Genomic DNA, 27,028 nt, shown 5'->3' with positions numbered 1-27,028 from the left:
AAGGATAAAGTGGTCATGTCATAGATTAGCACTGCGCCCGCATATCTCGGGTATTTATTATGATCATTGGCGTACTACAAAGATATATGTACACGAAGTTTTTAATCTATAGTTTTTTCGTTTGAACCAATCTGATAAGGTAATCGTGGGGTTGACATGAGAGCTTTCTTGGCACATCGCCACTAAAGAGCCAGGGTGCATGGGTATACTTGTATCGCACACGTCATTGGGATTGTAGGTGTCTGCGTTCTGGTATGCATAGCGGGGGTTGGTAAATTAACGCCCATCGCTTTCAGTTCCCACTCAGATTCACAGTCACCATCACCGCCCTCTTGTCATTCAACCTGAAATATCGAAATACCCCAGCTAGCTGAGGGTGTTAGCGAAGCGTTTGCCAATCTCATAACATAGAATAAACTTTCACTACAACCACAGCGCAGGACACCAGAGCGGCTAAAAATACGACTAACAGAGCGCTTGCAACACCATCCGAGGCTGTCTATCGGGTGATCATACGAGAACTACGACCAAACTCCATTTCTAGCTTTAGTTTCAGGAACTTCAGCAATCATGTTGGAAGGACTGGTATGTTGACCTTCGAAAGACCTCTTTAACTTGTGTTGAGCCTACCCGCTTACGAATATTGATTAGATCGCAACGTTGATGAACCGATTCCTGGGGATGTATGATGCCCGTTGTTCGACTGTTGGTGTTGCGTATGCTTATAATGTATAGGTACATCAAAAACTTTGATAGTAAACAGCTGAACGTAGGAATATGGAGGTATTTAACTCAACCCAAAGTAAACTTAATGTATCTGATGATTTTGGTAGCGGGGATGTGAAGTTACGGAACCTGGAGTTGAAAAAGGAGGCCTTAGATCAAATGAAGCTGCCTCTTAACGTATCAGAAGGTCATCTAGGGCAATTGACTTTACAGTAGGTGGATCATTCTACAGCCATTGAACTCGAGTAACTCATGCTATCCTTTTAGAATCCCATGGAATAACCTCAAAGGGAAGCCGGTTAAAGTAATCATCGAGGATGTGTACTTACTAGCAGCCCCAAAGGCCGACCAGGAGGTGTGTTCGCATTTATTTCATTCTTTGGTGGTGTTTCTGCCCCCCCGGACTAGGATATGTTTTTCTGACCGTGAACCATGTCCCCTCTGTGAGCAGTATGACGAAGAGGAAGAGGAACGTAGACAACAAGCCGTAAAACAGGAAAAACTTCGGAACGCAGAACTTCTGCAAGAACGAAGTACTGAAGGAATGTCTGATGAGGAGCAACAAAAGAATTCTAGTTTTACCAACAGTTTGATAACCAAGGCAACTATAAATATATCTTCACAAGGTGAGGCTAGTCTGCTAATATTCCGAGGTGCAGATTTTGGACAATTTGCAAATCACAGTCAGGAATATTCATATAAGATATGAAGATTCCATTAGTACTCCGGGGGTGAGTTAGTAATGCACCGTATTAGTAGTGTAAGAAGCTAAGCCTAGTAGCATCCGTTCGCGCTTGGATTTACTCTCGAAGAGTTTTCCGCCGTATCTACAAATGAACACTGGGAGCCAAGCTACGTTCAAGACGATGCCCCAGTAACCCACAAACTTGCTAAACTTGGGTCGCTCGCTGTTTATTGGAATACCGATGCAGAACATTTTCGCGGCGGCAAAAAGCCTAAAACTCATGACGAAATAATAGAGGCGTTCAAAGGACTTATCGCTAGTGGCGATCACATTCCAGAAGATCATCAGTTTGTTTTGAAACCAGTGAGCGGGGAGGGCCGTATTGAGATGAGTAAAACCGGTAAACCAGACAGGCCCAAATTGAAAGCTCAATTGATATTTGATGAGATTGGATTCATTCTTGACGAGGATCAATATCGAGATGTTCTTATGATGGTCGATCTCTTCCATTTTTACATTCGTCACCAACAGTACAAGAAATACCAGCCCAAGGGCGTTACACCAAAGGAAAATCCAAGGGCCTGGTTAAAGTTTGCCACAGACGCTGTACTGGCTCAGATTCATGAGAAGAACAGACAGTGGTCGTGGGACTACTTTAGGGAGAGACGGGATGATAGGAAACGCTATATTGAACTTTTCAAGAAGCAAAAGAAAGAAGACCTACTAGATCTGGACGAGGAGGAGGAGTTAAAAAAGCTGGAATGGAAACTGTCCTACCAAGATTTAAGGTTCTATCGTTCACTAGCCAGGAACCAGCTTAGGAAAGAAAGGGCGTTGGTAAAGAAACCCGAGGAACAGCAGAAACCGCAGGGCTGGGTGGCATGGGTGTGGGGGTCGGCCCCCAAAAAAGAGGAGGAACACGGTTCTAGTGAAGTCATGACGGAGCAACAGCGCAAGGAATTATACGATGCTATTGATTGGGACGAGAAAAAGATCATTGCGGAGTCTATTGACCTTCCTCGTGAAACAATTAAAATGCAGATCGAGGCGAGTTTAAGGACGGGAAGTTTTACCCTCAAAAGAGATCCACACGGGAAAGGAACGGAGATTCTGTCTCTGCTTTTTGACGCTTTTCAGTCGAGGGTATTGCAGCGCCCGGATTCCTTCTATGGGGAGCTTAGTCTTGGGGGCCTCAGAGTTTATGATGGCACAACCCCAGGTTCTCTATTTCCACAGATCGTAAGAATTAAAAACCAGCCAGCGCCTCCCGTGGAACATCATATCGAAGAATTGGACGACGAGCAAACATCGGAACAACAGCTTCAGAAGGAGTTGGAAGCTCCTTTCTTCGAGGCTTCGTTTGAACAAAACCCCCTCGATGAAAGTGCTGACTCTGCAATCACAATGAAGATGAGGAGCATGGAAATCATATATAACCCCCGTTTTGTTGAAGAGATATTCAAGTTTTTCAAACCACCGGAGCGACACATGGAAAGTATCGGCGCGCTGATGGAATCTGCTGGTGCCACCGTGGAAGGAATTCGACAACAAACACGGGCTGGTCTGGAGTTTGCGTTGGAAGAGCACAAAACACTTAATGCCAAACTGGATCTACAAGCTCCTTTGATTATTATTCCCGAGAGCTGTACTGAAAAAATGGCTAACTGTTTAATCCTTGACGCCGGTCATGTCAGTATAACGAGTGATCTGGTAAAGAAGTCCGATATCAAAGAAATACAATCAAAACAGAGGCAAAGATACAATGACGAAGACTTTGCTCAGCTTGAGCGATTGATGTACGACAAGTTCTCCTTGAAATTGGAATCAACGCAGGTTCGTATAAAACTATAATCAGCAAAAATTATATAAGCCAACTAACTTAAAATTAAGGTTCTTATTGGGCCCTCTATCGAAGAAACTGTTGCCCAGCTTCAAAAGGGTTCTGACAGGAAACATCTTCATATTGTTGATCGAATTAATATTGATTTTACTGTTGAGATATCGATCCTTCCAAAAGCACCGAATCTCACCAAATTCCGGCTTTCGGGACATCTTCCGGTTCTCCATGCTTCCTTATCAGATAAGAAGTATAAAGCCCTAATGAAAATCATTGACGTGGCAATTCCGAACCTCGATGATAGCGAACCAAGCACATTGGAAAAACCAACAAAGCCACAAATTCAGGAAGCTCAACCCGAAGGATATGCAGAACTCCGGCGTCCAAGTGCCTTTCAGTTCTCTGCACAGAAGGAGCTGGTATTAGATGATGATAGTGACTCTGATGACGAGCATGAGCAATTTGAAGAGGCATCAGACGGGATTCCAGATGATTCGCCAAGCATACATCAACGAACATTTGAACTCAAGTTTACTGTGGGGGAGTTACGGGGATCACTTTTCAGGGCAGATCCCGAAGGGGAAAGTCCAGACAAAGAGTTGGTTCTTTTGGTTGCAGAACATTTTGCCTTAGATTTCTACATTAGGCCATTCGATATGGGAGCGGAAGTGGTCCTCAAATCATTGAACGTCGAGGATCTGATTGATGAGGACCCATCACCGGATTTCAAACGTATAATTACTTCTGACGCTATGCAAGAGCAGAAAAATGACAACCCACTATTCTTCGTCAAGTACGTCAAAGTCAAGCGCGAATCACCAGAGTATATGACCGTTTTTGAAGCAATTGAAACGAATGTAGACGTATCTATCTCAACAATTAATGTGGTTGTAACACGAAAAACACTTCTCACCCTTCTTGATTTCATTATTACAACGTTCACGAATCCCGGTGCACCACCTGCACCACCCCAACCCCGAAGAATTGAAGACCTGAAGGACGACAAAGAAGAGCAGGTAGATCAGACTTTGGCTAAACTTGCTCCCGAGGCCGACAAAATTCGCGTCAAGATTGATTTGGATAGCATTGCACTCATCTTGAATAATGATGGAATTCGTTTAGCTACGTTGAGTCTTGCGAAGGCTGATGTCGGAATTTTTCTTATGGGGAAAACTATGCGAGTCGGAGCTCGTCTTGGAAACTTCTCCCTTTTTGACGACATTAACGAAGGTGCGGGCGAAGCGTCGCCATTGCGTCAATTAATTAGTATTCAAGGAGAGGAGCTTGCTGATTTCCGATATGAAACTTTCGATCCTGATGTGAAGAGCTCGTACCCTGGGTACAATTCATCCGTTTACCTTCGCTCTGGTTCAATTAAAATAAACTTTGTGGAGGAACCATTCCGAAAAATCATTCAGTTTGCAGTCAAGTTTGGGAAGATGCAGGCTCTATTCAATGCGGCTAGACAGGCTGCTGTTAATCAAGCTAGTACACTGCAAGAAAATGCCGACAAGATGCATTTTGACATTATAGTTCGAACACCGATTATTGTTTTCCCCAGGATACTCACAAAAGATAGTATAGAGCGGGATGTTCTGACAGCATACTTGGGAGAGCTTTATGCTCAGAACAAGTTCGTTCCACTTGAAGACAGTGAGGAATCAGCAATTGTAAATAAAATTTCGGCCGGTATCAGGAAAACTCGGCTTACATCTGAGCTCCACTTCGAAGATGGCCGGAAGGAACTGCTTGAGCTGCTTGATAAACTGGACCTCACATTCGCAGTCACATATATGGAACACATTGAGAACACAAAAAGGCCAGACTTAGTGGTGAGCAATTGGATTTCAAATTATAAATAGTGGGCTCCGAACTAATAAAACCTAAAGATAGAGAGTGGTATGTCGGATCTCAACTTGAAATTGACCCAAACGCAATTCAAATTTCTCCTGGAGCTTTCTCGGTCAATCCCGGCCGTGTTTGCTGGCGAGCTAGATGAAGAAAATGTCATTGAGGAATTGCCTTCCGAAACTTCAGAGCCGGCTAAAGAAGTGATGGCGGAGAAAAATCAAGAGTCTTCAAAGTCAGATCAAGTTGTACATCTGAATCCTGAATTAGGGGTTGGGTCAGATACCTGGACTAAGCTCGACATGGTCTTCGATGTTGGCAGCATTGGATTGGAGCTCTTCGTCTCTGATCCCAATAGCCCCATCGAGGACCTCGAAGCAGCAAGTTTGTCACGAGCATCATTGAACAAAACACATGTTAAATTGAGGATGATCAGCGATGGTTCAATCGAGTCAGAGTTATTGATTGAGTCCTTCAACATTGAGGATAGTCGACGCCAAGAATCCAACAAATTCCGCAAATTCATGTCTTCAACTAATAAGGACGGATCCCAGTTTATGGCTAGCTTTACGCTCTCCGGTGGAATTGAGAGAAATCTTGTTGCACTCCTTACAATCGATAGCCCTAGGATCATTTTTGCACTTGACTATATATTTGCAGTTCGAGACTATGTGATGTCTGGATTGGAAACAGAGGAAGGTACATTGGCTGAAGCTCTTGAGGAGAGTTCGGGCAGTGAAGAAGATTCGGACGAGAGTAATATGCGGCTCGCGGTTCCATCAGACCGGAAAATACAGTCGATGGAAACCTCGAAGACAGTAAAAAAGAGCGATAAACCAAGTCCACAAACCCAACAAGGGATCAATATATCCTTTCGTGTTAACATCGTCGACTCGCAAGTTATCCTCATTGCTAATCCGGCAATCGCTAATTCTGAGGCAATCGTTCTCGGCACGAAACAGATCTTGTTATCTCAACAACATGCATTGACGCTCCAGGTTGAAGAAGTTGGGATGTTCCTTTGCAGAATGGACAAATTTGAGACTAGTCGTCTTCGCATTCTTGATGACTTCACCTTAAACTTCTCTATGGACAGTCGGACCCTCAGTCAATTCCAGTCGGTTCAGAGTATCCGCGTCGATGTTGAGCCGCTGGTCCTCAGGGTATCGCTCAGGGATATATTGCTGGCAACTCAGATTTTCAATAAAGCCTCCGAAATGTCTACTTCCAAACAAAGCTCTGAGGCTCAAACTTCAGAACCGACAAAGATAAAGCAGTTAAAGGGGTCAGGCAAATCTCTGAAGCGGAGAACACCAAGTGGCAGAGGAGTTTCAACCATGGTCAAAAAGGGAGCAAAGTCATTCACTACCAGTAGGAGCAACGTTTCACAAAGAGGTGCACCTACTGGGGGTGGTTCAACCATTGTCAAAAGAGAAGAATTGACTGCAGAGTTTAATGGTATGAGAGTTATATTGATCGGCGATCAACACGAGCTGCCTCTATTGGATCTAAGTGTGAAGAAATTCACTGCCAGGGTTAGGGATTGGTCGGGAGAGGTAGTACATTCATGTCTGGTTATATCCAACTATGAATGTCAGCTAATCGTAACTAGATGGATGCCGATACTAATATAGAGACATTTGTAAACATTTATAATTTCTCAAAATCAGCTTGGGAGCCTCTGATCGAGCCATGGCAGCTTGGGTTTCATGTGAGTCGCTTTATCCCCTCACGAGGGCCTTATTACTAAGTTTGTAGATGTCTCGAATGGCAAATCCGGAGAAGTTCTCGATTGACCTGGTCTCACGAAAGACTCTTGAAGCCACCATCACTTCACAGACCATTGCCCTTGCCTCGAAAGCCGCACAATTCATGCAACAGGATGAAGATATGTTGACAAAGCCCCGTGGGGTTGATTCTCCATACCGCATTCGAAACCAGACCGGTTTTACTTTGCATGTTTGGGCTGCATCAGATTCTACTGAAAACCAATCAATGGCAATCAAGCTTGACGACGGAGAACAAGCACCCTGGAGATTTGAAGAATGGGAGAAAATGCGCGAGGTAAGACTTAGCTTCCTATGTGATCTGAGGGAAGACGAGCTAACAAGCACAAAGAATTTAAGTCCTGAAGGATCGAGTGGGATAGTTGGAATTAGAATTGAGAATTCCGGATTTGAGAGCCTTGTTGAAATCCCGGTAAACAAGGAGGGTGAAACATTGTACACGCTCCGCCCGGCAAAGGATGGTATTCTTCATCGTCTTCTATGCGAGGTTCACCTTGGAACGGATAACATCAAACACATCACTTTTAGATCACCGTTGGTAGTGGAAAACAATTCACAAATTCCCGTAGAATTGGGAGTGTTGGATGCTGAGGGACAGCATATTGTCAGAGTCTACAAGGTCTTGCCAGGGGAAAGTCAGCCAGCTCCAATCGAGGCAGCATATCACCAATCGTTGGTGTTAAGACCAGATGGTGAGTGATGTGGCAACTTGGATTGTGTAATAGCGTGTCACTAACTACAATAAAGCAGGCTTTGGGTATACATGGTCGCAGGATCGCCTAGCTTGGAAAAATCTACTAAAGAAACAAACTCGATGTATAACTTGTAATAGTGAAGAGGGTAACAATGCGCCTCCATTTTACTTCCAGATGCATGCCAACTTCCAGAAGAACAACCCCATTACCAAGTAAGCAATCTCCACATTATGTTTATACTTTTAATTTGAGTACTGATATTTGCTATAGTCTTTATCCTTATATGAAAATTAGACTGTCCGCACCATTGGAGGTCCAGAATCTGCTTCCTTACGATTTCAAATTTAGGATTTATGATAGGAATACAAAGAAGGAATGGACCAACTTCTTACGCAAAGGAGGATTGAGTCCGGTGCATGTGGTGGAACTCTCTCATTTGCTGCTTATGAACATTGACATGCAGGATACTGTCTACAACGCCAGCGAATTTGCAATAATAAATTCAAACGACTCGGAGTTAGCTAAAGAGGACGATCTTGTAGCAAAGGACAACCAGGGGCTAGAATTGAGGCTAGGACTTCATTACCTTCCGATTCCCGACAGTGGGGGTGCCTTCCGTATTAGTGTCTACAGCCATTATGTTATTCTCAACAAAACAGGTTTGAACATGATGGTCAAGTCAAAATCACTGCTGCAACAAGCGAAAGCAGCTGCCGGACAAATTCAAACAGGTAACTCACATTGCCCCGATTTTGGATTACATACTCACATAATTAGGTTCCGGTTCTTCTCAAAAAGCAGTGCCATTCTTATTTTCGTACCCGAGTGATGAGCGCCAGAATCGAGCTGTTCTCAGGGTTGGAGATTCAAACTGGAGTAGACCCCAAAGTTTCGAGGCTATAGGAAGCGTAACAGATGTGGTTCTTCCATCGATTTCGAAAACAAGTGAAATCCATGTTGGTATATCGGTGGACGAAGGAGAGGGAAAGTACAACTTGACCAAAGTTGTGACGCTCGCCCCACGATTCATTTTGAGGAGCAAGCTTTCTGAAGATCTTCAAATTCGGGAACCCGGTGCCGGGTCGACCGAAATAATGACATTAAAACCCGGAGAGTTACTTCCGTTACATTTTCTGAAGACTGCTCAACAAAAGCAACTTACTTTCCTCTTTCCCGGCATTAACAATAGATGGTCATCGCCTTTCAACATATCTGACTTGGGGTCTACACATGTAAAGATGCATAAGGCGAATCAACGTCAGTCTCTTATCAGGGTTGATATATTACAGGAAAAAGCGACTATTTTCATTCACATCAGTCTAGAGAAGAACAATTGGCCATACTCCATGCGTAATGAGAGCAACCAGGAGTTTACTTTCTTTCAAGCCGACCCTCATCTGGATGACGATGAAGATAGGCCGACCAACTTTCGACCGATACTATACAAGCTGCCGCCCCGAAGTATTATGCCCTATGCATGGGACTTTCCTGCCGCGAGGAATAAGGAGTTAGTACTTGTAGTTCGCAACCACTCCAGACATGTCCGCCTCTCAGAAATCGGGACCCTTATACCGTTCAAGATTGATAGCGATACTTTAGGCGAAGATGGCCGGCCATTACGAAAAACAATCGAGATCAATGTCATCGCTGATGGTCCTACTCAGACTCTTGTCCTATCCAACTACAAGGCCTCCAAAAGTTTGTATAAGCCAAAACCAAATGTATCTTCTAGTAGCGTCGCGACTGGTTTTGAAGTCAGAGATGCGGACAACACAGAAACCTTCCAAGCGCAGATTCGGTTTGCTGGTATTGGAATTTCATTGATCAATAGGCAGCTGAAAGAACTGGCCTACATAACCTTCCGCGATTTAGAACTGAAATTCGGCGAGTCTAAACTACAACAGAGCATCACGCTATTTATCAAATGGATTCAAATTGACAATCAGCTTTATGGGGGAATATTTCCTATCATCATGTATCCTAGCGTGGTGCCTAAGACGGGCAAAGAGATAGATACTCATCCATCCCTTCGATTCGAAGTAACTCGGGTCAAAGATGATTGTAAGTTCATTTAACGCTCTTGAGATGCATTTTGGCTAACAATAGTAAGCATATGGTGTTCTTTACATTAAATTGTTTAATGTTTTGCTGCAACAAATGACGGTTGAAATTGACGAAGACTTCATTTATGCACTCCTAGACTTCTCGAAGATCTCCAGCGCAAGTTGGTCTGAAAGAGAGGAGGGAAAGCTGTGTGACGATGATTTGGAAATTCCAGAGCCCAAGACTGTCAGTGCCGGCCAGGACTACTATTTCGAACAGTTTTGCATTCAACCCATGCAACTTGATTTATCACTGCTGCGAACCGAGGTTGTCAATGCTGAGGATAAGACAACTTCCCGAAATCCTTTGATGTTTGTACTAAATGTCTTGACAATGGCAATTGGAAATGTCAACGACGCACCAGTAAAACTCTCGGCATTGATGTTTCCAAACGCCAGGGTTTCTATGCCAGTTCTACAGCAAAGGCTCGCGGCACATTACAGTCAAGAATTTCTTTACCAAATTCACAATATTTTGGGTTCAGCAGACTTCTTGGGAAATCCTGTGGGCCTTTTCAACAACATTAGTTCTGGTGTTATTGACATATTTTATGAACCATACCAGGGATTTATCATGACAGATCGTCCGCAAGAACTAGGTCTCGGAATCGCAAAGGGGGCTACTATGTTTGTGAAGAAATCGGTATTTGGCGTGTCTGACAGCTTCTCTAAATTTACTGGTAGTATTTCGAAAGGTAAGGAGTTATGCTGAAAAACCTGATATGTACCAAGCTGATAAGAAATAGGTCTTTCGGCTGCTACTTTCGACAAACAATTTCAGGATCGCAGACGTATTTCTCGTTCACGTAACCGACCAAAGCATGCACTCTATGGTGTCACTCAAGGCGCAAATTCATTCATCACTAGCTTAGCGAGTGGGGTAGGCGGACTGGCACGTAAACCACTTGAAGGGGCGGAACGCGAAGGAGTTTCCGGATTTTTGAAGGGAATTGGCAAAGGAGTGGCCGGCTTTGCTACTAAACCTGTTATTGGAGTATTTGATCTTGCATCAAGTATAAGATACCCTTTCAGCCTTGAAATCCTCTGCACTTACTAACTTCGCGAACTTCTAGATGTTTCTGAAGGAGTCCGCAACACCACCACAGTATTTGATGCAGATGGCCTAGACCGTGTCCGATTGACTAGACATATTGGCCAAGACGGCGTTGTTCGACCTTATTCTCAGCGAGAGGCTCTTGGCCAATTTTGGCTGAAGAATTTGGATACCGGAAAATATTTCAACGAGGAGTACATTGCACACTTAGAGCTCCCGGAACAGGACGTTGTCGTGATATTGACGTATACGTAAGTGCCAAATACATGAATTGCAGGAAACGCTTTTTAACGCAATGACTTAGCCGCATAATGCTTGTCAAGTCGAAAAAGCTATATACCGAGTGGGACGTCCAACTCAAGGATTTGCAGACTATCAGCATGGAAAGAACCGGAATAGTTCTCATATTGCGCGGAAATCGACAGGGTCCATTTATTCCAACAAAGGACGAATCTTCGCGGAAATTCCTATTTAAGAAAATTGGACTCGCAGTAAATTCGTTTAACAGTACTGCAGCTCTTTCTTAGAGATTAGGGGCGGTTAGTTCTGAAGCTAGGCGTTAACGGATGGATAATTTCCTTTATTCTTGTAAATTTAACACAGAAAGGTTTCCTTTGTAGATTATTTTAGGGTGTTAGTAGTGTATTCAAATTATATGTCTTAGGTGGTATTTTGTGGTGGGAATGAACATCGCCACTAAAATCATTTGTATTCCGTCCAAGATAGTCGCAGCTGGAAAAAAAGTACAAAAACTCATGAACAGCCTATTATCTAAATAATTACATTACAAGAAAGGAAGATGAAATACTATTGAGGGCAGTCGTGAAAATAAATGGAAGATCAATAAACAAAATATGATTGATTTAAGCATAATCAAGGAAAACGAAAGTATCAATAGAAGGTTCATCATACATGAGATAGTATGGTATGTCGAACCAGGAGTCCAGTCTAAAGGAATCTCCAAACGTAAATAAAGTACTACTACAACCCTTTTTACTTCCTTTGCAAAAATTACCTCTTCTACGGGTATCAATTAGTACTTACCATAATATATCCAAACGCTGTCCCTCCCCGCGGAACAATGGCCTGCAAAACAATGTGCAAAACATTATTTAGTGAAATTTACCCTATCATTATTCATGAATTAGAAAATCATGGATAGGCTCAACATGGTCATCATGATATGCTCGCTTTTGCGGAGGAGACTGTGCCACGCCGTGATATTGCTTCCTGCTTCATGGCACGGATTTGTTGTTCCAAGTGTCGCCTATGTTCTTGCTCGGCCTAGGTTACAGAAGAAATATTAGTGACGAACGGGGTTTCCGGCTGGAAGTGGAGATATATTTACCCGTAACGTCTTCATAGACTCGGACCGCATATCACGCATCATCTTTTTGAACTCCGTCTTGAGAACATGTGTGCTAGTGCTTTCACCATCGCCATAACGCCCTGTACCGAGCTTTCCATCAGCACTAGGGGTGCGCATTCCTAACCACCGGACTCTCTCGTCCGCCAAACTGGTTTCTAAGGTTTCACACCGGTCACGCAGACCATCAATGACCCCTTCTAATTTGATACGATCATTTTCGTTCTCGATGGACTGTTTAGTCAAGTTTTCAAAATCGGCAAGCATTCCATCGAGTTCTGCTTGAAGCACTTTACATCTCTTTTCGAGGTCTGCATTTCCGGAGGACTTCGTAGCCTTGAGAAGTGCAAGCTCTTCCATCAATTCATAGTTCTTAGTTGCAAGGGCTTCTACCTCCTGGAGTAGACCTGGGTCAACCGTCTGCGGCCCCTTATTTGCGGCTTCGAGCGCAGCGGCAGCAGCACGAGCTTGGGCAGTTTCTGCAGCGCGCTGGGATTTAGAGCCATATGCAGAATCAAGCTCTGCCTTCAGCATAGCAACCTCTGTTGATAGCTCTGCTACTTTCCCTTCCAAACCTCGCATTTCCTCGTCCATTCTCGACATTTGGGATTTATTAACCTCAAGCTCGGACTGAGCGCTTCTTCCTGCTTCTTCTGCGGCGGATTTTGCTACAACAAGAGCGGCAAGTTCAGTTTCAAGCTTCTTCAGGCGGTCATCAGACTCGGACGTAAGTGCATCTAGCTCTACTTTCATGATATCACGATCCTCCCGCGCCTCTTCCAATTCACCTTGAAGAGCCATTAGAAGCTCTTCTTTGTCCTTAAGCTGTGCGCACAATGCCTCCTCTGCTTCAAACCGTGCCCGCCGTTCTTCTTCAAGGTCACTTTGTCCATGGCCCGAGCTATCTGATTGTCGGTGGGCTTCTAGGCGTCGATGTTGATCCAACTGTATCATAATGACTGTTAGTTCCTCTCGAGAAATCCTAGCTTCGCTTCATCTGTGTCTTACCTCTGACCGGATTATAGCCAGTTCGTCCGAGAGAGCTTTCGATTTTGTTTCAGCTACCATAATTTCCTTTTCACGTTGCTCAACAATATTAGACATTGCATCGAGTTGGCTACTGAGAGTAGAAAGTTCGTGACTGAGATTATCCTCGCGGGAAGAATGCTTCTCCTTCAATGCGGTCGATTCTGCCTCAAAGCGGGAGCGCTGTTGTGAATTTTGTTGCCGGAGCATAGTCCGTTCTTCCCGTAACGTGGTCGCACGAGTGTAAAGTGCCTGGACCTTTGCGGAGAAAGTAGATATACTATATTCGGCATGCTGGTCTTCCTCATCTTCACTATCGGGATATTCGAGTACGTTATTTTGACCCTCTTGTCTAAGTGCACGTTTCTGCGAACGCACTTCTTCCTCGCCGAGTATGAGCATGTCCCAGAGGGTGGAGAGAATTGTGTCGGTCCTTTCAAGCTCCTGTGCAGCGAAGTTGGAACCCGGGGATGCCGGTGATGGGGCAGGATGTTGTTGAATAAAATTTATACTTTGTTCAAGTTGTGTAAGTTGCTCTTGTAGACTACTGCTCCCACCCATAGAGCCATTGGGCTGAAGATGTTGAGGTAAAGGAATACCTTGGGCGCTCGTCAACTGGAGTACGATATTCCTAACTTGAATATTGAGGTCTTCTAACCGGCGACCCAGGTACGGGTCATCTATAGTGGCGGAACCTCGTCGCGAGGCACCACCAGTATCAAGCTGGGGGAATTTTGTATGAGAGCTCCGTCTATCATAACCGCCGAAATCATCAAGCTTGTCCGGGGTTCTGTAGAAAGACCGGTCATCAAACTCGACCGTGAGAGATGAATTTGTTACATTCCGGTTTACCAGGGTGTACTGGCTTGATGGCGAGCCTGGGGGCATCGAGCTGCTGGGATAAGCCCTTTGCTGGATTGAGCTCTGATGGGTCATCCCGAGTATTCCTGCGCTGTGCTGTAGCAACCTGCGCTGAATCTCCATGGCCCGATTACTGAGCCTCCAGAGCTCCTGAGACAGGTCCTCACACTTGCGATTGCTCGCAGTAAGTTCCTCATCAGTATGCTTTGTAACATCACTTACCCCGCCCAATAGAGATCTCCTTCCACGAGCCTTCTTATTAGAGTACAACCTGCTAAGGGAAAGCGCTGCGTCGCGAACTTTGGATTCCAGGGCGAGTTTACGCTTAGACGCGTCGATGCGATTTGTGAGGAAGTTGTGCTCCTTTTTAAGCTCATCGACTTCTTCGAAAGAGAGGATTTCGTACACATTGGAATCGACAATGGCGGTTTCAACGAGCAGGTGCATAGCCATGGGATCATTGACATTTAAGAGTGCGGAGGAGCGTGGGCGGGATTTGTTTAACTATATCATTGAAAGGCAGACGTTACGAAAGCCTTGCTATTAGTCCTGAGATTTATCTATGGTATAAGAACTAAATTGAAGTAGAATAGGACATCAAGTCGCCCCACCCAACCCACCCCTTCACACCCCCCCCCCAACCCCCTTTCATCATCTAAAGTACGCCAAGGGGTACGGCAAAGAAGGTGAAAAAACACACAAAAAAGAACGGTAAATCCTCACAGCATTGAATCTAGGATGAGACTCCTCTGACGGTGACGAGAAGTGCTTCTCAAGAATATGAGATGGCGGACAGCTGTTTGTACCCGCCGCGACATACCTCGGCGACCCATTTCGCAGTTCGGGATCGTAGGAGGAAGGATACAGCGGCTTTGTCGAGCCCATGACGTTTAACATACTCTAAAGAGGCAGCGATGAGTACCGGCGGATTTGTCTGTTGTCGGCAGTGCCCCTCGGAGGTGTAAAATGGTTGAAGGTGAATGTGGATGTTTCGTAAATTCACATTCAGGTACAGCGCGCGACGGTGGGCCCCACTCGGAACAAGGAGAGACAATAGAGAGGTTGACAGGAGCTGTGGGAGTTAGTTGACCCTGTAACGGGGGTGCACGAGTGGCGTGAGTGGTTGAGAGTTGCTTCCTGCTGCTTCTTGTCGACAGTACAGTACCTACTGTCTGCGTATGGGTAGAGAGCAGTGCGTAAGAGTACGGAGTCGGAACAGATCTGGAAGTCTTCTGGCGACAGGGGAAGAGAGATGGGCGGAGAGTTTAGAGCGATCTGGGTGTCCCAGGAATAGGAAACTAGTAAACTTGCAAGCTGAGCCAAACCACATTTGTGGTGGTGGTGGAGGAGTTGACAACTGTAGGAGGAGCAGCAGCAGGGGTTGAATGGTCTTGGCAGCGCTCTCAGTAGCAGTCCTCCGAGTTATGCAGATGGTATTACTCTGACTCGCTCAAAACTTAACTCAACCTCCCACAAGCAATTATGGATCTAAGCAAACGTTGTGCATCGCAGTCTCATAATCAGTATTTTTTTTTTTTTTTTTTTTTACTAGAGTATTTTTGCTCCTTTGTGAGGGTGGGGGGAAGAAGAGGGGAAGCGACAATATGATGAGTAAGATCACCTGTAGTACCTGAGACACTGGTGTTATGGATGAAGAAGATGATGATGTTGGATAGCTGTGCAAGCATGCCAGCTTTGCGATCGTCTAGAAACGTTTGTTTATGTGACCTTAAAAATGCATCATACAGGTACACACCATGCACTCCTGGCTCCAATGCATGATAGGGGCATGCCATTCATCCCGTTCTTCAACCAGTTTTGTCAGGACGCTACGATGGCGGAAAGAGGAATGGTTTAGTACACATAATCTAAGAGGTAGGGACTATCAAGACGAGAACGGGAATCGCAGGGCAGGAAATAATACCTAGCGCCGTTCCGAGATATCCGAGCCGGCCGTTAAATGAAACGAGATTCTTGGCAAACTCTTTCTAGAACCGAGTGATAAGCTGTGTCTCGTGCATGCATGTATCAGCACCCCCTAGGTTGGATCTTGAAATATAATCACCTAAATGTGTTTATGGAATGTGAAACTTTTCTTCTCCAACAACTGAATTCGATGGAATGTAAATCTACGTGTATATATACGTATACCCAATCAGCGTCGGGGGTCATTCTTGTAGTTAGATGAGTAAGCGAAACAGGAGAGAAGGGGAAACCAATTTATAATACTACATGTATTTACTAGACGTACATGTCTGTATATGTGGGAGTAAAGAATTGTCATTTAATTCTTTTTATATCCCTTTAAACCGTTAAAACATGAAGAAATCCTAACTTCGAGCGCGGGCCTATATATCGACCGTGGGATATACGTAGAACGAATGTCCCTACGAGCAGCTCGTTGTCTCAACCGGTCTTTAAGTAGGCCGAGTCGAGCTGAGTGAGTGTAAAAAATGAACACGGGCTATATATAGCGATATATACCAGTTTATTCGGGCCACGGAAAGACTCTCTCTGATAGTCAACGCCCCGCTCCAGAGGCCGGAAAGCTAGGCTTTGAATATGGCAGATTGGCCAATTCACAACTGGTTGTATATAAATCTTATTCTCCGCTCGGGCAAGACCTGTTATCTCATAGATATTAGATAAACCTGATGGGCAGGCTGACCAATTCATGGGTTTGGTAGGACCAGACCGGGGTAATCGCAGCTGACCCAGATGTCGGAGACAGAGGGGTCGCCTGTAGAATTGTCGGCATCACCAGTAATTCATCGGTTCTAGTTCGGTGCTTCACGGACTTGGTGCTTCATAGGGTCTGACTTGGTACTTCCTACAGCCTGATTTGGCACTCACCATGGAGTATGATTCGGTTAGAAAGTAGTATTATCCCAAGAACAAGAACATTCGGGGCTTGGCCGGCTTACTGGCACCTACTGGCCTTTAGTGTGAGAATTTCCATGGACGCATTCAGTTGAGCATGCCATACGCGGTTAGTAGCTGGCGTTGCAATCCCTTCGTGCGTTTTCAGGATCGGGCACTAAGTGGAGGTTATCACTCAAAGAGGTGTTTTACTGGCTAGTAAACCTAACCCTCTCCGCAAACCTGTTTCGCTGTAAAGTCACCGTTTGTGACTCCTTCTTTACTTATTCTGGTGAGTCCAGAGTCTATAGAGAGTTAGATTTAATGGATATCACCACGCCGTCGCGGGCCTAATATGTCTTCATCTGCGGAACGCACGAAGGGATGCCGCATATGCTGCTTGACGGTTTCAAATATGACTCCAATAGAAAGGGTCAAGGTTGAAACCGCTACATTCCCGTAGCTAAGGAACGGGGGAAACACATAAGAGGGATCAATAGTCTCGTAAAGGCATTAGTTATCCCTTTCCCCAAACATTCTAGAAAATGGTAAAAGGCACAAAATGATACATTTGTCTATAGTTTTACAACTCTCAACACATCTACTGACACCTTTGCCTACGGATTTTCCAGGTAAAGTCGTAGATCGGCATCTAATGAATGCAAAGGTGGTAGGTGAAGGCGTAAGCAAAGTTGTTTATTACCTCTACAATTTTACTGATGCGTTTCCCGACGACTTTGTATTTGAGATCTAAGACATATTGTTTACATGTAAGATCCAGAGATCAATTGAAGTTTAGCTATCTCTCGATGTTTCCTAGGAACTCCTGCACACAATCATAAATATAGTGGCCGATTTATCACATTTCCTGCCCAAGAACACACCACTACATGTATTATATGTTTTTTCTCCTCTCGAGTGATAGATTGTGACCGAATATATTAATAAATATCTTCTCATATGACCTAACATTACTGCGATAGTCTTTTTTTGCGTATGTATATCCGGTTTAAGATGAGTACCTTTGTTTCCTTACTGGCCCGAGTCAAGAATCTGCAACTTCAACTTCTATAGGCCTTATAGGCCTATTTTTGTTTAACCCTCCCAGAAGTGCGCATGCTTGACAAAGATCCGAAGATGTTAAATACCCACATTTCTTGCAATTTGACATCTTCTGATCTCGGACCTTTTTCGGTGTCTGTTGCTTTCCTTTGTTTTTTTGCCTAGCAGGCAAGGTAATCTCAGTTTCGAGACTCTTTGCCTTCGCTGTTGCGACTAACTCGTTCTCCATATCTAACATCTCACCACCGGAAGCTCGCCCCCCGCCTCCGTTTCCGCAACCCCCTCCACTATCTGTTACCTCAGAAATATCCGCACTGCTACCACATCCGTTCCTTTGAATTGACTCCGGCACCATGCCAGCGAAGGCCTCACCAGAACGGACAATATCGAGGATGGCCGAGGGCCGTACGCGCTCCAGGGACTTGATTAAAGAGCGTGCGCTGCCTCTGAATGCCTCGGGAGAATATATGCATTCAGTTGTGAAGTAGTCTAGCTGTTTATGGTGAGCGTATAGGACAATTTCCTTTTCATACGCATATTTTAAGGGTTTACTCCGGGCTATCGGCGAGGAAGAGGATTCTGTTATGATCGATGTGCATCTATGTAAGCGGGGAAGATCTCCTCTAAGGACTGGTATTTTTAGCATAACACTCATGTTAAAATTTTGACAAGAGACCTAGGTTACTCACGGTTCATCAATACTGTCTCGGCAATGTCGTCCGCATTATGACCAGTGACCACATGTGTGATCCCTAGTTTTTCTGCCCCCCTATCTAAGGCCTGTCTCCGAAAAACACCACAGTAAGTACAGTTTCCCTTCTTTCCTATCTGCGCAACAACTTGATCCATGCTCCACCCGTACAGCTCGGCATAAGATACTATGCAAAGTTCCATTTCATACTGCACTGCATTGCGCTTTACTGTTTCGAGGGAATCATCTCGATAGCCTTTGATCCCCTCATCGATTGAAAGCAATACAAAAGTGACTCCATAGTCGTAACGTTCGTTGAGGGTTTTAAGGACGGAAGCTAGGACGGTCGAGTCTTTGCCACCAGAGGCGCCAATGGCCACACGGTCACCGCGGCGGAAAAGAGAGGTAGCGGTGATAGTGGAGTGTATTTCTTCTTCGAAAACAGCCAGGAAACATGATTTACAGAGGCGCTCGTGGGTTTTAGGGCGGAGGATGAGGGCACGAGCGACTGTACAGCGCGCACACAAGCGAGTGACTTGAGTGGGTCGTGAAGAAGAGATAGATGAAGACATATCTAGGCCACCGGACCTAAAATGAACGTTATATGAGGATTGTGTAGGTGCAGGTGCAGCGGGAGGGATTTCTCGTGAGCAACAGAAAGCTGGGGCCTATTATAGTGTGGTGGGGCAAGCTTTATTTTTATAAGCCGGGTAAGACTCACGGTGGCGGGGCGTCGTAGCAAGGCCAACTACTGGTACAGTACAGCGGTGGGTAATAAGTGATGGAACGCCCTGAGACACAGTGATACCTGTTTTAGGTAAAACGCCACCAACATACGGTGTTTGCAGGTATAACTGTACCTCAGGGCGTTCCATCACTTATTACCCACCGCTGTACCGGTACTGTATGTACAGTACCATGACATAAGTCACCGACTTGAAGCAAAACACACCAAAATTGGCCAAAATGGGCACCTTCTCGAACCCTAAATTCTTTATCAATTACCATAGAGCTTTCAGTATAAGAAAATTCACGATAAAGGAACATAAATTCTGAGCTGTAGCTCTTCTTATTTAATATATGGAGAGTTATGGGGCTTTGAATTTGGAAATTTTGGAATTTGGTCGAATTTTGCCAAGATCCCATACAAATTCGAGGTCTTGGCACGATTTTAGAGAACAGCCGGGCAAACGGCTATCCCAACAATGCTATAATGCTTATTTTTTAAATTAAGAGCTTACAGATGACTTTCCTAATCATTAATTTGTATTCTACCAATTGGCATAAGTTATATCTTAAAATTGTGGGTGCTGGGGCTATTTGAAAAAGGGCTGATTTCGCCGTTTTTTGGTGTGTTTTGGGCGCGAGGACGGTGACTTATGGCCAAGAACTATACCTACATAGAGTATGTGCGGGCCAGGCGGCAGCGCATCGGCTAACTGGCATAAGGCGCGCCCTTACGCCGCCTACATGTATCTATGCCCGTCGGGCAGATAAATAGACGCACTAGATCTAGATACATGTAATTAAGGGCCCGTTCGGTAATAAGATAAAATGAGTTTTCACCTCTAGAAACTCCGTTCCGTTTTGACCTGTTGCCGAACGGTTCCTAAGACATCTTGAACTTCATAATAGTGCTGTGCGTACTAGCATAGTAGTACTTAGAGTAGAGTCCATGTAGCTGTATGTACATGTAGGTACTACATGTATGTAGCTGCAGTACTACAATAACGGAAATGGGGTGGCGCCCTTGGTGTACCGGAACGGTTTTTGATTATGAACAATATACTTATTAATCCGGTAGGACTACTGTACTCTTTGCAAGGGCAAGCAGATATTAAATTTACCTAAACCTAGGCATACTACACTATATGTACTAAACTGCCATAAAAATTGGGACAATCTGATTTGAGCTGTTGTGGTAACAATTGTACGGTTGCCCATACGGTGTATCGCTCGCACTGGGCGATTCTTACTAAACGCTGGGCCGGCCACATTCTCTGCGACAGATTTACAAACTCTCAACGATAGGGAAAAATTGGGTTGATTCCGCACCTTGATAGGTTTTAGAGCACGGCTGCACTACCTAAACTACCACTAGATTTCTGATTACTCATTTGAAAATCAAGTAAGCCATGAATTGAGAAATCGAATATGATAATTCTGGTCTGTACCTGGTAAATACATGCATATACGGCAGTCTCTCGCTATAAGGATATTAGATTATAATTATCTGAGTTGCGTGTAGCACTCCAATATATATTCTAAACCTTCTATAGCGATAATTCTCTATAAGGATACAGATCTCGGTCCGGATCGTATCCTTACTTGCGTAGTATACGTCATGTATCTACCTACATGTACGTACATGTATACGCGCTTGAGGATTACATTGTACTCTTTATATACATCTAATAAGTATATAATTATAACCTGCATATGCATGTGCATTTAAAAACTTCTGATTGGCTCATAGAGAGGTTTTGTTTCACTTGAAACATGTTTGGTTGGATATGAATATAGAGTATTATGCTGAGTGGTGTTAGATTGTTAATAGGTTTTCTACTGGTTTTGGGAATCGATTACATGTAATAGTTCGATTTTAGCGGTTTGGTGGCTGCTAAAGGGATATAATTGCAGCTTGAACTGGAGAAATTGTCTGACCTGTCCACTGATATATGGAGGATATCAGAAAATGCACATATCGACCAAGCAGATATAGTGATGGACTTTACCTGTCAGGAGGGGTCGAGGGCCGCGCAGCGGCCTGAGAGTCCCGACTGATAGGCAAATAGAGAAAATAAGCCGCAAAGCGGCTTGCCTGTATATTGGACTGATTGATAAACATGTAGTACCGGCCGAAGGCCGGAAACCACTTATACTACGTAGAATTATAAACGCTGAGCACACGTATCTCAACGACGCTTACTTGTAGCTGAACGGAGGCCTGGGCTTGTGCACAAAATCTATGGTTACTTAATTGTGATTCCTTCATACACGTCCAACAGAACGCATTACAAAGGATTCCAATAAACGAAGTCAACTATGGGTGACCTTTTCGACGAGGTTATGGGTGTCTTAAACGATGTGGATGGCACTTCTGGCCCACAAAATTGGATACCGGACAGCGAACGATTATTGCCAGAGTTCCATAGGGGCTCCAGTTTGAAATCCACGTTAAGTGCACCACCTCTAGAGAGAAGCCAAAAACAAGAATTGCAAGAATTGGATGATTTCGGTACTTATCCTATTGAACAATTTAAATGGTCATCGTATCCACTAATAACTTCATCAATTGTAAAAGATCGCCAAGTTATGAACGAGCCTAATTTTAGAAGCCGTGATGGCTGGGATTTTGGGAATCTTGATAGAGACTTAGTATCGTTGTTCTCCCCCCCTCCTCCTCGGGGCTCGGCTGTATACTCTAGTCCGAGATTACCTATAATGCCATTAGAGGAATATCAATCTCGAGTTTATACGGTTCAAGGAGAGAATGCGGATTCACACCAGCGAATATCACAGCCCTCAGCGCCGGTGTCAAGAAGAAAACTAGACCTGTGTAAGATCAATCTTCGTATTTGCATCCCAGAGGTTAACAATAACCATTTTAATTTAGCGAAATTCGAGTTTAACCCGCGCACACCAAAACGCACCAACAGGCTCACCAGCTCGTCACCTTTGGCATCAAGTCCCATTCCATACAATCCCAAACATCCTTACAAACCTCTGGCTGAAAGGCAAAAGGGAGGTAGAGTCGAAAAGAATTATCCTGAATGGACAATAACCCAGAAGAGTCAACAAAGAGCGACTATAGCCCCAGAAAATACAATCGAGCATAAAACACCAATTGTTCAAGGGATACCCTTAGTTTCTGTGAACTCGATCCCAGATCGGTTCCGCGGAGTATTTCCATTCCCCCTATTCAATGCTGTCCAGTCTAGATGTCTCCATTCGGTCTATAGCACGAATGATAATATAGTTATTTCGTCTCCCACGGGTTCGGGAAAGACAGCAGTCATGGAGTTAGCTATTTGTGCGCTGGTGAACGAATTAAACCAGGGAAGTTATAAGATTGTCTATCAAGCTCCGACAAAAGCGCTTTGTGCTGAGAGGAAGAAAGGTAAACGGCATCTCTCCTTCTTATAGAATTTGGCTAATGAAATATATAGATTGGGATGGAAAGTTTAGGACACTTGGATTGACCTGTACAGAATTGACAGGTGATACACAACAAGCACAATTGAGGAATGTGAAAGAAGGGGACATAATTATCACCACGCCTGAAAAATGGGACAGTATGACCAGAAGGTGGGATGACCATAAAAAGTTGTTAGAGCTAGTGAGACTGTTCCTGGTATTCAAACCCTGCTAGAACCTACAGCCTCATCTAGTGAGTACTGATGATATTAGATCGACGAGGTACATATTCTGAAAGAATCACGGGGTGCCACTCTAGAGGTTGTCGTGTCAAGGTATCTTCTATCTATTCACATCAAACGTAGATTCTGACAATATCAGGATGAAATCTATCGGCACAAATGTAAGATTTGTGGCACTAAGTGCTACAGTACCAAACTCAGAAGACATCGCAATCTGGCTGGGGAAGAACTCTGCGTGTTCAAGTTCTCCTGCCTGCGAAATGCGGTTTGGAGAGGAGTTTCGTCCTGTCCAGCTACAAAGGTTCGTATATGGGTACCAGTCGACTGGGAATGACTTTATGTTTGATAAAACCTTAGACAAGATGTGAGTTATGAATTTGGTTGTAATCCCCACTGAAAGAATGTGGCTCAGACGTCGTGCAAAGGCTTCCAGATATAATCAAGAAGCATTCTTCAAGAAAGCCCATTATGATTTTCTGCATGACCCGGGCTATGTGTGTCAGTACGGCCAAAATGCTGGCAGAAAAATGGAAAATGCTTCAACCACATGAACGTTACTGGCCTGGTCCAAACATTGGGTTCACATTCAAAGACAAGGAACTACATACCACTGGAACCTCTGGCGTCGCTTTCCATCATGCTGGCCTAGACGTCAATGACAGGACTTTGATAGAACGATTATTTCTAGAGGGCTGCCTTCAAGTGATCTGTTGCACGTCAACCTTGGCCGTCGGAGTGAATCTCCCGGCACATCTAGTGATTATCAAAAATACAGTGACTTGGGCAGACGGGCAAACAAAGGATTACGCTGAGTTAGAAGTTATGCAGATGGTTGGAAGGGCAGGCAGGCCACAATTCGACGACAGTGCAGTTGCGGTGATCATGACAAAGAGAGAGAACAAGATGAAGTATGAGAAAATGGTTTCGGGAACAGAACCACTCGAAAGCTGTTTAAACGGAAATTTGGTGGAACATATGAATGCTGAAGTAGGCCTTGGAACAATAACCAACGTCGAGTCCGCAAAAACGTGGCTCCGATCAACCTTTCTTTACGTCCGGCTCAAGCGTAATCCTACGCATTATAAATTTGATCAACACGGAGGGTCCGAAGACGCGGATCGTGACTTAGAGGAGATATGTGAGAAGAATATAGATCTTTTACATCAAGCTGGACTCTTATTAAAGCATGAAGCAAGATTAAAATGTTCAGAGCTTGGTGATGCAATGGCTCGATACTACATCAAGTTTGTTACAATGCAAACAATCTTAGAGTTGGAAAAGAAAGCAGGCCTACCCGAGGTGGTATGTAGAGTTTCTATTCGGATATTTTTAATCTTGCTGATTCCTTATAGCTATTGATACTTTCACAAGCTCAAGAGTTCAGAGATATCCGTTTTCGCAGCGGGGAGAAAGGGTTATTTAAAGAGTTAAATAAATTAGTAAAGTACCCTTTGAACGGAGAACTAACCAATGCGTCTCACAAAGCATACATTTTGATTCAGGTATGACATCAAGCTCTAGGATTATCCTGTCGAATATATTCTAATTTTTGAGTGAAAGTTCGAGATCGGAATGATGGAGTTCCCGGTCGAAGCAAACTTTCAAAAGTTCAAAGCCACTCTGATGCAGGATAAAAGCCTAATTTTTCAACACTGTCACAGAGTAATGCGCTGCATTATTGACGGTAAACTACATTTTAAGGATTCAGTATCTGTTAGATCCGCTTTGGAGGTGGCTAGGTCTCTAAAAGCAAGAGTCTGGGAGAATTCTCCACTCCAGCTTCGTCAAATTGAAGGATTTGGGCCAGCATCTGTAAAGAAACTTGTGAATGCTGGCATACGCAGCTTGGGAATGCTTGAGACGCTCGAAGCTCATAAGATCGAGACTATTTTATCTCGGAACCCACCTTTTGGTTCTAAGATTATAAGGGCTGTACGGGATATCCCAAAGTTACAAGTTATCTCTCGTCAAGTCTCTAAGGTGCGTATAGACAAGAAATAAGTAATAGCAATCCTCTTACTCAAAGTTTCTAGGCTGGGAATGGCAAAGATTCTGTCAAGCTAAAGGTGCGAGTTGAGATTGGATATCTGAACGATAAGGTCCCTGGAAAGTACCGTGGGATGGTTTTATTCGCGAATTTCCTTGCAGAAAGATCTGATGGTTTATTAATCGATTTCAGAAGAATACCGTAAGACAATAATTGCAATTCTGATCCATAGCTTACTAAATAAACTTTGAAATGCGTAGAATTGGTAAGCTGGAGGGCGGAAAAGATATTCAGTTTATGGTTGAGCTCGAGCACAAAGAGCAAACGGTTATATGTTACTTGGTGTGCGAAGATATAGGTGAATATTTTATCTAATTACTGCTATTCTATACTAATATTCTTAGTTGGCACCTTGAAATTCCATGAGCTCAAACCAGATGTTGAAAGCGCTTTGTACCCTGGTGGGGGATGTCCAGCGTTACCATCACCACCACCAAATATAAGGAGAACAGACATGAGCAGATTCATTACCGCTCGAGAATTATGTAAAACCTCAAGTGTAGGCTGCTTAGGAGCGAATACACGCGCTTCAACGGATATAGGCCAGGCTACGAGGACTACCGGGAGCTTAGCAGTTTCTGAAGAGAAGGATTTGTGTTTCTTGAATATAGATGATTTTGATATGTCTGATTTCGACGACAGTGCCTCACAAGAAGCTAAGAAGAACACAGATACAAATAACTTTCGAACCAAAGCCGAGATTGACCTTGATGGTTTAGAAAGTAGTGGGTTAGAAACAAATGAGCAGCTTCCAAATGGGAATTACGTTTGCAGGCATAGGTGTGGGGATAAAAAGAAGTATTAACTTGAACAAATAACTAAACCTAACTAAACGGAAAGCTAATTGATTAAAAGATGCAAACATTTTTGTTGCCGCGATGGGCTGGAGAAGCCGCCGAAGCCGTTAAAGCGAAAGAAAAGCATACCGGATGCAAAACCCCTGCAAGTGCCAGCCCCAAGGAAAATCGATCAACAGGAAATTCTTTCCTCAAAACCTAAACAAAAACCTCGAATGTCGGCCATTGTTACCCACATGAAAAATGTGGACATTGAAGTACTGGACCTTGTCGGTGACGAAAGCAGCACTTATGAGCGAAGGGGTGCAACTAGCGACTTAGAGAAACTCAAAAAGCTTCATTCCACCAGTACCCTAACTACTCATCGATCCTTGACCAGCAAGTCAATTTTCTCTTACTCCAACAATGGGGTAGCTAAACCTACTTTCTCTGGTATCGAGCAACCTAGCTTGACGAACTATAAAAGGGTGCTTTCTCCTGCCAAAGAATCTGGACCAATGCCGAGTAGGAGTTTTTACCCTCCCCAAGAACCTTCGGCCGCTGATGTTAATGGATCGGAAGGAGGAGAACAAGGTGGTGATATGCCACTGATCGAGCTAACAATGGGGGCCGGCGGGGCATGCACTATGTCCGAAACTTCTGGTTGTCCAAAAAGAAACGTATCTTCTAACCATGGGATGATTTTCTCAAAGGTTTTAGATAATGGGGATTTGAAAAATCCTTGTCTTAGAAGGAAATCCCAACTCGAAAACGTATTTATGAAAAATGGGGGGATAGAGTCATATATTGATAGTTCAACAGATAACTGTCCTCCAAGCAGTAGTTCTAACATGTGTGAAGAGCTTAGGGTAGAAGATACTAAATATAATAAAATAGGTTGGTTCATGAGAATCTTTTTAGTTATTGAGAGGCTGACAGCAGGGTTTTTTTTTAAGTGCCACCGGATCATGACCAACAAATATCCATTGACACTGATGTCAGGATGTCATCTAGTGAGTATCGCTGGAAGACGAATGAAATGCCTTCTTTGATTAGAAAAAGAGAAGATACATTTGGCTTTCCGTTGAAAAATCAAATAAAGAGACGCCTAATAAGTCTAGATGGGCCAAGCGACTTTGTTCCAACATCACTGAAAGCAAATAAAGTGGCAAGTACAAGAAAAAGAACAGAAACGGAAGATTTCCATGCGGGAGAAGGATCAGGCGA

General features: G+C 44.1%; 5 protein-coding genes across 5 annotated transcripts; 3 read left to right on the top strand and 2 right to left on the bottom strand.

Moving 5' to 3' along the window:
- Positions 1-570: 570 nt before the first annotated feature.
- Positions 571-11,261, top strand: H6S33_010126 (uncharacterized protein; the record flags this gene model as incomplete). Its single annotated transcript, XM_044841476.1, has 20 exons — positions 571-585; positions 652-683; positions 736-783; positions 834-938; positions 994-1,081; positions 1,178-1,313; positions 1,411-1,457; positions 1,508-3,244; positions 3,302-5,080; positions 5,138-6,652; positions 6,709-6,807; positions 6,855-7,160; positions 7,215-7,575; positions 7,634-7,790; positions 7,849-8,309; positions 8,356-9,639; positions 9,689-10,375; positions 10,427-10,693; positions 10,754-10,985; positions 11,039-11,261. 20 exons carry the CDS (start codon positions 571-573, stop codon positions 11,259-11,261), a joined length of 9,579 nt encoding a protein of 3,192 aa, XP_044697269.1.
- Positions 11,262-11,910: 649 nt separating this feature from the next.
- Positions 11,911-14,884, bottom strand: H6S33_010125 (uncharacterized protein; the record flags this gene model as incomplete). Its single annotated transcript, XM_044841475.1, has 4 exons — positions 11,911-12,018; positions 12,083-13,045; positions 13,109-14,491; positions 14,711-14,884. The coding sequence occupies 4 exons, from the start codon at positions 14,882-14,884 to the stop codon at positions 11,911-11,913; spliced, it is 2,628 nt and encodes an 875-aa protein (XP_044697268.1).
- A 3,007-nt stretch (positions 14,885-17,891) lies between these two features.
- On the bottom strand, positions 17,892-19,171 carry H6S33_010124 (uncharacterized protein; the record flags this gene model as incomplete). The annotated part of the gene is made up of 2 exons (XM_044841474.1): positions 17,892-18,538; positions 18,598-19,171. The coding sequence occupies 2 exons, from the start codon at positions 19,169-19,171 to the stop codon at positions 17,892-17,894; spliced, it is 1,221 nt and encodes a 406-aa protein (XP_044697267.1).
- Positions 19,172-21,644: 2,473 nt separating this feature from the next.
- Positions 21,645-23,346, top strand: H6S33_010123 (uncharacterized protein; the record flags this gene model as incomplete). Its single annotated transcript, XM_044841473.1, has 6 exons — positions 21,645-21,837; positions 21,904-22,158; positions 22,216-22,719; positions 22,769-22,953; positions 23,010-23,071; positions 23,118-23,346. The coding sequence occupies 6 exons, from the start codon at positions 21,645-21,647 to the stop codon at positions 23,344-23,346; spliced, it is 1,428 nt and encodes a 475-aa protein (XP_044697266.1).
- A 145-nt stretch (positions 23,347-23,491) lies between these two features.
- H6S33_010122 (uncharacterized protein) lies at positions 23,492-26,525 on the top strand (the record flags this gene model as incomplete). The annotated part of the gene is made up of 9 exons (XM_044841472.1): positions 23,492-24,280; positions 24,331-24,480; positions 24,539-24,958; positions 25,012-25,166; positions 25,226-25,323; positions 25,370-25,823; positions 25,881-26,170; positions 26,237-26,450; positions 26,522-26,525. 9 exons carry the CDS (start codon positions 23,492-23,494, stop codon positions 26,523-26,525), a joined length of 2,574 nt encoding a protein of 857 aa, XP_044697265.1.
- Positions 26,526-27,028: the final 503 nt, after the last annotated feature.

This window comes from Morchella sextelata, assembly GCF_020137385.1.
Source record: "Morchella sextelata strain SCLS chromosome Unknown scls_4, whole genome shotgun sequence".
Lineage (NCBI taxonomy): Eukaryota > Fungi > Ascomycota > Pezizomycetes > Pezizales > Morchellaceae > Morchella > Morchella sextelata.
The sequence above is the reverse complement of the archived record's forward strand: the minus strand, read 5'-3'. Positions and strand labels throughout refer to the sequence as shown.